This window comes from Podarcis bocagei (genome assembly GCF_964188305.1).
Source record: "Podarcis bocagei genome assembly, chromosome: 2".
Lineage (NCBI taxonomy): Eukaryota > Metazoa > Chordata > Lepidosauria > Squamata > Lacertidae > Podarcis > Podarcis bocagei.
Genome location: NC_138126.1, coordinates 23,985,493 through 23,998,821, shown reverse-complemented (window position 1 = coordinate 23,998,821; position 13,329 = coordinate 23,985,493). Strand labels below are relative to the sequence as shown.

Sequence of the window (13,329 nt, the reverse complement as noted above, 5' to 3'; positions counted from 1 at the left end):
TTTATAAAGATAAAGACCTCCACAGTTGGAGCTGATAGTGCTTCTATTTGCTGGAAGCTGCAGGAGCAGAGAGTGCTGTTGCGCTCAGGTCCTTGTTGGCAGATTTCCCACAAGGCCATTGTGAGAACAGGATGCCGGACAAGAAAGGCCATTGGGCTGATCTAGTTTTTTATGTTCTTATGTTTTTTCATACAGTGGTACCTCAGGTTACACTGGGACGCAGGTGGCGCTGTGGGTTAAACCACAGAGCCTAGGGCTTGCCAATCAGAAGGTCAGCGGTTCGAATCCCCACGGCAGGGTGAGCTCCCGCTGCTCTGTCCCTGCTCCTGCCAACCTAGCAGTTCGAAAGCACATCCAAGTGCAAGTAGATAAATAGGTACCACTCCGGCGGGAAGGTAAACAGCGTTTTCGTGCGCTGCTCTGGTTCACCATAAGCAGCTTAGTCATACTGGCCACATGACCCGGAAGCTGTACGCCGGCTCCCTCGGCCAATAAAGCGAGATGAGTGCCGCAACCCCAGAGTCGGCCACGACTGGACCTAATGGCCAGGGGTCCCTTTACCTTTACCTCAGGTTCCGGAGCTCTGTTCTTAACCTGAAACTGTTCTTAACCTGAAGCACCACTTTAGCTAATGGGGCCTCCTGCTGCCACTGCGCCGCCGCGGCATGATTTCTGTTCTCATCCTGAAGCAAAGTTCTTAACCCAAGGTACTATTTCTGGGTTAGCGGAGTCTGTAACCTGAAGCGTCTGTAACCCGATGTACCACTGTAATCTGAAGAAGGGAGAACAGGAGGGGTCCTGAGGTTGCCCATCAACAGTGAGAGCCCAGGCAGCGGGCAGACCAGGCACACAGGCCACCTGCTCGCCGTCTTCCCCCACTATTGTGGCAGATGTGTTACCTTCCAGCTTAAATGGTAGCAGTCCTATTTAGCTTTGCACCTACAAATGCAAATTTCAGGCAAATCTGCATTCTCGTTTTTAGCCACACATTTATTTTATTTTTTCCCCTTGGCAGCAGAACATAAGTGGCCAGCTGGTCACCTTATTACAGAATCATCTACGCAAGAGATGGGAAAGTAACCATTTTGCAGAAGAACATGAGTGTGGAGATCTGGAAAGCCAAGGGCGGGGGGGGGGAGGTCATGAGTGTTGAAGTGTAAAAATCCCCTGTGGAGAAAGGGCTAAGCACCCCACCCCACCCCGTCCTCTTGTGATCTAAAGGTACGAAGAAGACTTGTTCAACAATAAGAGGGCATTCGCATACAACAAAATCAAGAGGGAAAATGAGTGGTGCAAGAATTTGAGATTCCTGCATTGCAGGCGGTTGTACTACATGACCCTCGAGGGTTACTTCCAACTCTACCATAATATGATTCTACAGAACCCGTGGTCCTCTAAATACTGTTGAACTACCAGCTCCCACCAGCCCCAGCCAGTATGGTCAGTGGCCAAGAATGATGGGAGTTGTAGTCCACCAACATCTGGAGGGCCACAGCTTCCCCTGCCTTGGCAGTAAGCACTCCTTTGTTTGAAGATTTATTTAGTCTGTCTCCCTTTCCACTTTGTTAAAGAAGAATTCGTTTTTCCTACGTGTATGAATGCAGATTTGGACAAGCACATGAACATGTGGCGAAAGGTGGTGGATACTGTGCAGACTCCACAGATATGGGAGTAGAATTCATTTTCCTTCCCATTGCAGCCTCTTCCACCCTCCAGCTACCCAAGGCTGCTCCTGAGAGTCAGACAACCCTCTAGGTTTGTGTGGGTTGCAGGGCTGGGGGAATGCAGTGGGAGGAGAAAACTGACAGGAATTGGAGACCTGCCCTGAGGTGGGGTGGGGTGAGGTTGGAGAGGCTTTCTACTTGCACAAAGGGCTCCCTGGGCATCACCCAATTTATCATCATCATCATTAATCACCTGCCCGATTCCTTAATCTTTAATTCCAGGATGGGTCACAACAATAAAAACACAATGTTGAAAACACAGAAATAAGGTGGGCCTTCAAAGGGTATCTCTCTGGTGTCAACTGCCAGAGTAAAGAGGTTTTTCTTTAGCATTTGCCCAGGAACGGTTTAATGGAGGCAAAATGTGGGGAAAGAGTTCCACAACTCAGCTGCTGCCACAGAGTATGCCCTCTCCTGGGTCACCTGTGCCTCTGAGGGTGGCGAAACAACCAAGACGGCTCATTTTAGCACCCAAGGAGGTCTGTGGGGAAGGAGGTGCTTTTTCAGGTATTTGCGGACTGAGTTGTTTAGATGTTGCGAGCATCTTGAAGTGGGCCCAGAGATGAACTGGCAAGCAGTCACATGCACTGGTTTTCCCCCAACTTTTTTTGGGGGGGGGCTGGCATGAACATGTGATGCCATGCAGCGGGAGGAGGCCATTCCCTTCCAGCCGTCCTGCTGTGAAGACCATCACCTCTGCTCCGACGTAAATCAGCCACCTGGGCTTCTGAGCCAGGGCACACTATCAGCAGATAGAACTGCGCACACAGAATAGGTGTGAGGCTTGTGGAAGCATACTACAACTACAGATTTATTAATCATAAATCAGGACAAAGAAACAGGAGAGAACAGCTAAAAGCAAAAGCTATACACACAAGGGAAGCATACTGTGCTGGAATGTAAACAGACATGTGACACATAACAATCCCATGTCTGTCTGTTCCTTAAGGTGGAATGGAAATGTCAACAGGCTCTACAAGGCCTGTCGCAGCCACAGGCAGGCCCAGAGGGGCCCAATGTTTTTGGTGACCTTCGTCCAGAGGGGCCCAATGTAGCCTCGGGAAATCCTGCCAGGGCTCACTGCATGCTGTGGAATATTGAGGGGGTCTGGCCGCCTCACTGAAAATTGGTGCCCCTGCAACCAGTGCAGCTGTTTTAAAAATGGGGTAATATGGAATCTAAATGGAAACCCAGCCAGGAAGCTAGCTGCTGTATTTGGGGCTGATTGGAGTTTCTGAGCCGTCTTCAAGGGCAGCCCCACGTAGAGCGCATTGCAATAACCCAGTCTGGAAGTTACTAGAGCATGGAGTACAGCGGCCAAGTCATCTCTGTTCAAAAGCAAGCTGTAGCTGGCAAACCAGCCATAACTGGAAAGCTACCTATGCATGTGTGGTAATATTTTTTGAGGAATTGAGCACTGCTTTTCACTGAATGTGGATAAATGGGGGGGGGGGACACCACTTCACAATGTTGTCCAGATGGTACAGTACCCCATACATATTGCAATATCGCAAGTGGGAAGAACAATTTCAAGGGGCTGTAAGTACAGAAGCTCACACAAAGGAGATTTGTTTCATTTATAATGTAGATGGTCGACTAACAAAGAAGTGCTGCTGGGAAATAAATAATGAAAATTGAAACGATTCTTGGATTTATTAATATGCACTTAAGATGGTGCTTATGTTCTTACAGGGAAAGAACTGGCCTCTTTTATGATAACAGCTGTCGGGATTGTGTGTGCCAGATAGTGGTTATTTTTTATTTATTTTTAAAAAAAACCTAGTTATTAAGGAATAGATAAATAAAGCACAAGACAATGTCCTTAAGGCAAAATTAAATCATTATATGAGCAGAAGGGGAGGGGAGTTAAATCGATGGATTTAATCAGATCTCTCCTGTTGTTGTGCGCTATGGAATCAAGATGTTGTGAAATTAAAATGAAAGGAAATGGAAAATAGTATTTAAAGTTTAAATTAAAAGAAAAGGGTTACCTTCTTACTGCTTCTTGTTAGGAAAACGCATCATATGCATGGAGTATGCTGTCGAGCCATGCGTTCAGCTACCAGAAGATCAGAGGTTTCAGGAAGATGGCAACTTGGAAAAAGTGGGATATTGCTGAGATTACAAACAGGGTCGCTTGTATTTTATTATGCTACAATCTCACTGTACAAATGCAGAATTTGGTATCAGACGCAGCACTTTGGCCTCCAGAGAATTTGCACTTAGAGCACAGGAGCATAGGATAGAAAGCTGCGATATACTGAACCAGATCTTTGGCCCATCTGGGCTCAATATTGTCCAGGGTTTCAGACAGGGGTCTGTCTCAGCCCTACCAGGAATTGAACCGGCAACCTTCTGCCTGCAGAGCAGTTGCTCTATCACTGAGCTATGGCCTTGCCCCTTAAGGTTGTGGAAATAGATGAGCACATCTGTGTTATGTCCCCATTCTCAGTCCCCACTGCCATCGGTCAACATGGTCACCATGCTGGGAAACATCCCTGTAAAAAGCTGTTTCTGGGGAGAGCTGACGACACCGGCTAGATGGATGAATGTTCTGACTTCAAATGGATGTTCCAATGAATGCCCTTCCACATTCAGTGAATGGGTGAGGGAGAGGCAGGATTGCACCTAAAAGCCCCCTAGAAGCAGAATACCTGCTCTGAGTGGCCACATGTCCAGCACTGGAGCAGTACAGGAAATATATATATATACAGTGGTACCTTGGTTGTCGAACTTAATCCATTCCGGGAGTCCGTTTGATTCCCGGAACAGTTCGAAAACCAAGGCACGGCTTCCAATTGGCTGCAGGATTTTCCTGCATTCAATCAGAAGGTGCGTAAGCAGCGCCAGACATTCAGCTTCCAAAAAACAGTTGCAAACCGGAACACTCACTTCCAGGTTTGTGGCGTTCAGGAGCCAAAATGTCTGAGTGCCAAGGCGTTCGACAACCAAGGTATGACTATATGATGTGTGGGTCTTCTTTGGTGACCAGACAGAGAATAAAGCCATGCAAAATTGGTCAATATATGCAAATGTGTACCGATCCTAAGGTAACATTCCTCTCTTCCTGTCCTCAGATGCCGCTTCTCCTAGTGCTAAGCTTGCTGGCGCTGACGACACCGCTACCTGGCGACGGGGCGCTTCACCTGAACACTTCCGAAGGTAAGAACCTCTGTTCCCATTCCCAGCTTCCCCACATCTGCTCAAGGAGCTGCAATTCTGGCTCGCTGAATTCCCTGTGGGGTGCATATGAATGAACAGCTGAAGGCTGGTTCTTTCCAGACACTTCTCCCAGTTTGCATCACACATTAAACGTCTGCTCAAACAACCGTTTCTCGTTGTGTTCCTGTGTCTTTGACATTGTTAGCGTTTCTTATTATTTATTCAGCAGTTAAAATATTGCCGAGAAGCCTGCAGCCGAAGGATATCGAGCGGCTAGGCCCAAGTGCGTGTGTTGAACTTACTTCAGATCCCTCTTCACTTTGACCTTTTCCTCAAGCCTTCTTTGTTTTCAACCAACCCTTTCCCCCAAGGACTCCTCCTGGTGTGAGGACCTCTCTGGGCAAGTGGATCTTCCCCACCTTGCTTCTGGTACTCCCTCAATCGGCAGACTTATCGCTGCCACCACCGCACCAGGTTGCAAACCACCACATTCTGAGAGGGGCTCATGTGAGCGCCAGCTATTTTGACATTCCCACAATGCCCACAGAGTTGCATTGCTCTGAGGCACTGTGGGAATGTCAAAATGGTGGGTTTCTGCCTGCTTGTGGCTGCCCCTCTGTAAATTTGAACTGAATGGTTGGGGCAGTAGCAGGTGGCAGGGCGCAGCTTAGATGCTGGACCCCCAGAACTCAATAAACACACAAGACGTAACCGGCTGTGCTTTTGAATAAAGAAGGTACACTATTCATTGTATCAAATTGTAGATTTCAACGGAAGTCTCCTAAAGTTCAACCAAAAAAAGACCCAGCGGATCAGTTCATTCTCTAGTCAGTTCATGCAGAAGGTCCATACATGTATAAGTGTCTGTGAAAGGATTCTGTGGAACTGGAACAACCCTTCTTGTGGATTATTGGACTCTGTGAACAGACAAGTGGAATAGACACTTATACATGTATGGACCTTATGAATGAACTGTCTAGAGAATGAACTGAGTATGTTTCACGTAACCATAGGTTTGTTGTTGTTTTTGGACCCCCAGAACTGCCGGACCATGTTGTGTGTGCCCTCCTTCCCTCAAATTCCTGCCTCTCGGTCCGTTGTCTGCTCTCTGTGTATCCATTATATCCCCCGCCCCACAGTTTCCCTGCCTTTCTGGGACCTCTTTCTGGTCCTTAGTCTGCCCCTGTCCAAAGCTGTGTGGTTTAACGCCAGCCAGAGCGACAACTCTCCCTTCCCTCAGAGAATCTGAGTTGCGAACATCCTAACTGCTTTGTTCCCTGAGCAGCTGGAAAGTTCATGAAGGTTTCAGGCCCTCATGCCAGTCGTTGCCACAGTCATCCTTTGCCCCGCTTTACAGTTACTTAAACTATTATTTATTATTTTACTTTTATTTATTTGATTTGTATACCCTTATCCGTAGATCTCAGGGCAGTTCGCAACCTGAAATCAGAAACAGGCTAGAGGAAACAGCTCGGTAACTATTTACGGTAAATAGAGGATAGTCCCCTGAGGTAAAATGGAGGACTGCCCTCCGTAAAGTAGGACACAGGACCGCCCTCGCCACTTGTTGCCTCTGTTAGTTGTCATGAGCTGTGGCGTATTTGGCCTGGGGTTGTCGCTTGATTATATTTTGGATGGTGTTTTTGTGCTGTTTCCTCGTTTCAGCATGTGATGCTTTTATGATGGAAAGAGGGATCTTTGTTTGTGGTAAAAACCTGATGCGGAACATTCTTTTAGCCAGCATAAAAGAATATTTATGAGGACTGAGCTGTAAGCAAATGCATCCAGCATTGCAGCTGTTACGACAGGGGTTGCTTCTCCTTTTTTGCCAAAGTTGTTGAGATTTCGCAAATACGTTTTTGAGCTCTTTTTAATGGAATTTGCCAAAATCTACACTACCCGCATGGGCTGCCATACTTCCAGATTTTCACAGACATTTAAGCGATTTCCGTCCAGACATTGCTTACTATGTCCTGGAAATTCAGGACGTCGGGCAACCCTACTTGCCACCCACTCCTGAGACGGTATCAAGAAGAACGATGGATGTGCATTATAGGACCAGGGAGAGTCCTGGGTTCAAATCACCTCTCTCTCTCTCATGAACTTCACCACTGCCAATCTAGCAGTTTGAAAGCACACCAGTGCAGGTAAATAAATAGGTACCGTTGCAGCAGGAAGGTAAACAGCGTTTCCGTGCATCCTGGTTTCTGTCACGGTGTCCTGTTGCGCCGGAAGCATTTTAGTCATGCTGGCCACATGATCCGGAAAGCTGTCTGTGGACAAACGCCGGCTCCCTCAGCTTGAAAAGCGAGATGAGCGCCACAACCCCATAGTTGCCTTTGACTGGACTTAACTGTCTAGTGGTCATTTACCTTTACCTAGTAAAAGTGATATCTACTCTGAGCACTTTTAGGGAAGGATAAGGTAGAATTGTAATAAACAAGGGAGTTTCTGACACAAGGGGGGCAGTTCTGCTCTCCTCAAGAAAACTATATCCACAGAGAAGACAGAGCTAAGGGTAAAACACTCAAAAGGGGAGTTACAAACATGCCAAAAGTTATTTAATATTTTGGGTTGCCATATTTCAAAAAGTGAAAATCCAGAAACAAAAGTTGTTTAGTTTTGCCCAAAGCTGTTGAATATTTAATGTTTCATAAGAAAGCATGCTATGGCTGGCATTTTTTTAAAGATGTGTGTGTGGGAGAGAGAGAGAGAGAGAGAGAGAGAGAGAGAGAGAGAGAGAGAGAGAGATTTTCACCTCATCCTGTAGACACTGGCGTTTTAACCTTTCCCTCTGCTATTGGTTTTTCTAAAAAAAACCATGGTGTGCTTTCTAGTGATGCATTTAGCATCATGTCTAGTGTGGCCCTTACAGTAAAACAGTATGGATTTTGTGGCTGAATAATTATCTTAAAATGTTCTTTATTGGGAAGTTGGCTCTGCAGCCTGGCTCTTTTATGAGGGAGGAAGTCTCCCAACAGCACGTCCATCAGCTAGTCAGGAAAGTACTGGCTGTGTGTACATTTAAGGATGTGCCAATGCCCCCCCTCCTGGCTTAGCTGGTTGCCAAAGATAGGGATCTGTTTTTCACCTGCTCTGGCAGCTTTTCAAGTTCCTCTGCTTTCTCTCCCTTGTTTAGCTGAAAGCATGGCCAAGTACAGTGGTACCTCGGGTTACGAACTTAATTCGTTCCGGAGGCCCGTTCTTAACCCAAAACCGTTCTTAACCTGAGATGCGCTTTCGCTAATGAGGTCTCCTGCTGCCGCCGTGCCACCGGTACATGATTTCCATTCTCACCCTGAGGTAAAGTTCTCAACCTGAGGTACAGTGGTACCTCGGGTTACATACGCTTCAGGTTACATACACTTCAGGTTACATACACTTCAGGTTACAGACTCCGCTAACCCAGAAATAGTGCTTCAGGTTAAGAACTTTGCTTCAGGATGAGAACAGAAATTGTGCTCTGGCGGCATGGCAGCAGCAGGAGGCCTCATTAGCTAAAGTGGTGCTTCAGGTTAAGAACAGTTTCAGGTTAAGTACGGACCTCCGGAAAGAATTAAGTACTTAATCACTGTACTGATTCCAGGTTAGCGGAGTTTGTAACCCGAAGCGTTTGTAACCCTAGGTACCACTGTAAACATAAATTAAACTGTTTGGGGAAGGAGAAAAACCCATTCAGATAGAGTGGGACCCCTACTTCCCACCCCACCCCCAAAAGCTGACTTTTGCTAGATATTCCAGTATATATCCAGCTGTAACTGCTGCATGTTGCTGGCATCCGTCTGTCTCGGGAGATAATGGAGCAGGGCGCTTTTTGGGATGAGGTCAAGCTGTTGGAAGGTTGCAGCGCCTGCTGTGACTGTAGAGACCATACACAAATCTGGGGTGGAGTCCCAAAGGCGGTTGGATGGTATCTTATATACCTCCTTCTAGCAACTCCTGCAGCCAAGCTGGTGCTGACTGCTGCATGCACAAATACTGTATTTTTCTGTGTATAAGACGAGGGTTTTTTTAGTATTTAAAATGCTAAAAATTGGGGGTCGTCTTATACACAGATAGTGCAGAGGTGGGACGGGCGATTGGTAGCTGCCGCGAGCTGGAGATTGTCAGCAATGTTTGGGCGGGTGATTGGTGGCTGTGGCAAGGCCTGCCGATGATTGGCTGCTGCGACAATTGGGCGGGCGATTGTCGGCTGGCAGCGAGCGGGCAGACAATTGGTGGCTTCATCGATGCGTGTGATGGGCAGCAGCAGTCAGGTGGGTGAGTGATTGTCAGCACCCCACTCCAAAAAAAAGCTCAACCAAAGCTTAACAACTCTGGGCAATCTCCCCCCATTTCCTCAATTTGGAATCCCCCAAAATAGGGGTTGTCTTATACACGGGGGCATGTTATACACAGAAAAATACAGTACATTTGTAGCACATAGCTTCCCCCTAGAATTCCCGAGAACTGTAGTTTTTCCAGAGCTACCATTCCAAGTTCCTGTCACAAACTACAGTTCCCCAGATTCTTTAAATGAATGCTGTATACACAGCCTTAAATTACCGTAAGCTTTTTCGGATGGGGGAACAAGCCCTGATCACATATCTGCATATGAATTTCTATATCTTAAAACTCTGTTAGTTCAGAGTTGGGGAAATTCATCAGATTGGAGTTTATTTTTAGCACTGGTAATCAATGGATGTCTTCCCCCCCCCCCCAAATGTCTGAGGGGCATGAAGTCACAGCTTGGCAAGCCATACTTTAATTAAACAGAAACACTTAAAATGCTTAGAATATTGTTACAAATGCCCAGAGTCTGTCCTTCTTTCTGCCAAGCCGTGGCGAGAGCGCATGGAATCTGTGTCCCTTTTGAGAATAGAAGACACGGCGGAGACTGTCATGTTTTAAGAACTAGGGTTTATTCACCTATTTACAACCTTGGTCTGCTTGGAGAGGGTCCAGAACGTACAGCATGGCCCAGAGCATTGCAGGCAGTCCTTCCTTCCACCTCGCCAAGAAAGAACGCCCCTTTCTTCTTCCCAGAAGCCTCTCCCCCAGAGCAGTTACCCTGGCAACCTTCCAAATCTCCAGCCTCTGGTCACACCTGGGACACTGAGTTGTTGCAAACCGTGGCTGGCACTCTATGGTAATATTAACAGCTCTCCCCTTCCCTCCGCCTGCCAGACTGGTTTGTGTAAGGCAGCCCAGGAATCCCCTTGCAGCTTATATTCTCCCTCCATATCACAAAGACCACCAAATCCTAGCATTTATTAATTTCTAGGGTTTTGGGGGGTCCCTCCCTACTTCTATAACAATATCATTGGGGCTGTGGGTTTGTCCGCACCAGAGCATGATGTCTTCCACCACCTAAACATTAGGAAGAACTTCCTGACAGTAAGAGCTGTTTGACAGTGGAATTTGCTGCCAAGGAGTGTGGTGGAGTCTCCTTTTTTGGAGGTCTTTAAGCAGAGGCTTGACAACCATATGTGCTCTGATGGTGTTTCCTGCTTGGCAGGGGGTTGGACTCGATGGCCCTTGTGGTCTCTTCCAACTCTATGATTCTATGATCCAAGTGTTGCTTTCTATTTAAGATTTTCTTGTGCTACAAAACAAATAAACAGGGGGAAGTACTTGTCATCTCCACTTTCAGTTGATGGAGTCTTTTTCACAAGGTGTTGTTCTTCTTTCCTTCTGTTGCATAGTGTTAGTGGGGGGGGGGTTGTGTCACCACCACTGTGGGGAGGTCCTTTGTTTTTACAGATACAGGGGTGTGTGTGTTTGTGTGGGTGGGTGTATGACATTGTGAGAGAAGGGGGAAATCCCACATTTGAAGGCGAAAGGTCCCAGACACAGCTGTGATGGGGAGAACCCCTACATATGTTTCATTCATTCATTCATTCATTCATTCATTTTCATTTACAAAAGTGTTTGTACACCGTCCTCTCTCAAAACATCAGGGTGGCTTAAGACAGCATAAAAACACGTAAAAGCAATACAAAGCAATCATGGAAATGGCTCGCTGCTCAAGGGGCATTTTAAACAGTTGCGTAGGTCTGCTGGCTTAATAATAATAATACAGTGGTACCTCGGGATGCGAACTGGATCCGTTCCAGAGCCCCGTTCGCATCCTGAACAGAACGTAAGACATGACAGTGCGTCTGCGCGTGCGCGGGTCACGTTTCACCACTTCCGTGCATGCGCGTGACGTCATTTTGACCATCTGCGCATGCACGAGTGGTGAAACCCAGAAGTAACGCGCAACGTTACTTCCAGGTCGCCGCAGAGCGCAACCCGAAAGCACTCAACCTGAAGCGTATTTATCCCGAGGTGGCGGGTGGTGCTGTGGGTTAAACCACAGAGCCTAGGACTTGCCGATCAGAAGGTCGGCATTCGAATCCCCGTGACAGGGTGAGCTCCCGTTGCTCGGTCCCTGCTCCTGCCCACCTAGCAGTTCGAAAGCACGTCAAAGTGCAAGTAGATAAATAGGTACCGCTCCGGTAAACTAATTCCAGAGACTAATTCCAATTCAGTTCTTCGAGATGCCTATGAGTTTGCAGCCAAAGCCGCACCACCCACAAACAAGAGAATGGCAGGAGCAAATTCCACTGTTCGACAGTGGAATTTGCTGCCAAGGAGTGTGGTGGAGTCTCCTTCTTTGGAGGTCTTTAAGCAGAGGCTTGACAACCATATGTCAGGAGTGCTCTGATGGTGTTTCCTGCTTGGCAGGGGGTTGGACTCGATGGCCCTTGTGGTCTCTTCCAACTCTATGATTCTATGATTCTATTCTATGATTCTATGACTTGGGGTAACCCCCAGGTACATTTTTAAAAGGTTTAGCAAGAAAACCTAAAGCGGGGGAGCTCCCTCCGAAAGCACAGCCCCATAATAACTTGGTGCTGTGGAATATTGAAAGATTGAGAGGAAACAAACCTGGCAACTGGACAGTGTGGAGGGGGGGGGGGAATAAGAGTTGCTGGAACATTGCAGGCAGAGAAATGTAAATATAGAAAGGTTAGAAAGGGTAGTCTCATTACCGTTTTTGGATAGGTCATTTCCTGCTTCCTGCTGAGCAGCTCTTTTCTAAACATCCTCAGGGACAGAGCAAGAGAGCTGGCCATAGACATTAATGGAAATATGAAACACTGTGATGCAGCTGGGGATGGGTACACTTCTGTCTGTCTGTCTGTGTACACACAGGCACACACAGAAAAAAGAGCCGAAGGACAGGGAAACCGTCCAAAACAGGCTAATGAGGACTGAGCATGCTCAGTGGACATGGAATTCTGTTTGATGGTTGAGAAGGAACTTAAGAGACCTAGAAATTGTTGTATTGGGGCAAGGGGGGAAGGGTTTTGCAGGGAAAGGAAGCTAAGGAGTATCCAACTAGTTTTGTATACAGTTTTGCAGTCTTCTTCTTCTCCTTCTTCTCCGATCACTTGTAAGATTGCCTTCCATGAGCAGGGTCTTAACAGTGAGTCCATAAGTGAGTTGAGAATAGAGTACAGTGGTACCTCGGGTTATATACGCTTCAGGTTACAGACTCTGCTAACCCAGAAATAGTACCTCAGGTTAAGAACTTTACCTCAGAATGAGAACAGAAATTGTGCGGTGGCGGTGTGGCAGCAGCAGGAGGCCCCATTAGCTAAAGTGGTGCTTCAGGTTAAGAACAGTTTCAGGACCTTCAGAATGAATTAAGTACGTAACCAGAAGTCTGCCCAGACGCTGAGGTCCAGCGCCGAGGGCCTTCTGGCGGTTCCCTCATTGCGAGAAGCAAAGCTACAGGGAACCAGGCAGAGGCCCTTCTCGGTAGTGGCGCCCGCCCTGTGGAACGCCCTCCCATCAGATGTCAAAGCGATGAATAACTACCTGACATTTAGAAGACATCTTAAGGCAGCCCTGTTCAGGGAAGCTTTTAATCTGTGATATTTTACTGTATTTTTTGTTTCTATGGAAGCCTCCCAGAGTGGCTGGGGAAACCCAGCCAGATGGGCGGGGTACAAATAATAAATTATTATTATTATTATTATTATTATTATTATTATTATTATTGCCACTGTAGTTGCTTTGGAAGACGATAATCAGGCATCCGAACAACATGACCAGTCCAACAAAGTTGATGCTGAAGAATCATTGCTTCGACACTGGTGATCTTTGCTTATTCCAGTACACTGGCATTAGTTTTTCTGTCTTCCCAAGAAATGTGTAAAAAATTTAGGAGACACCCATGATGGAACATTTCGAGGAGTTGGAGATGCCGTTTATAAGTGGTCCATGTTTCACAAGCATACAGAAAAGTTGGTAGAACAATAGCTGCAATAGGGGACGAAGACCCCTCAGCTCCTATGGTTCCTTGCTCTTGATTTCAAGGCGGGTGGGAAAGGCAGGTTTGTGGTTCTCCTGGAAAGAGTCCCCAGCAAAAAGGGGTCCATGGTGGGGATGCATGTCCTTCCAAATGACAGGT

General features: G+C 47.0%; 1 protein-coding gene across 1 annotated transcript in view; it reads left to right on the top strand.

Annotated features, from left to right (window-relative positions):
- The window catches only part of GABBR1 (gamma-aminobutyric acid type B receptor subunit 1), a 187,509-nt gene that overhangs the window by 77,773 nt on the left and 96,407 nt on the right, over positions 1-13,329 (top strand). The window contains exon 3 of the mRNA XM_081181814.1: positions 4,802-4,886. Coding sequence (XP_081037940.1) covers positions 4,802-4,886 — 85 coding nt within the window. The remainder of the gene's footprint in view (positions 1-4,801; positions 4,887-13,329) is intronic.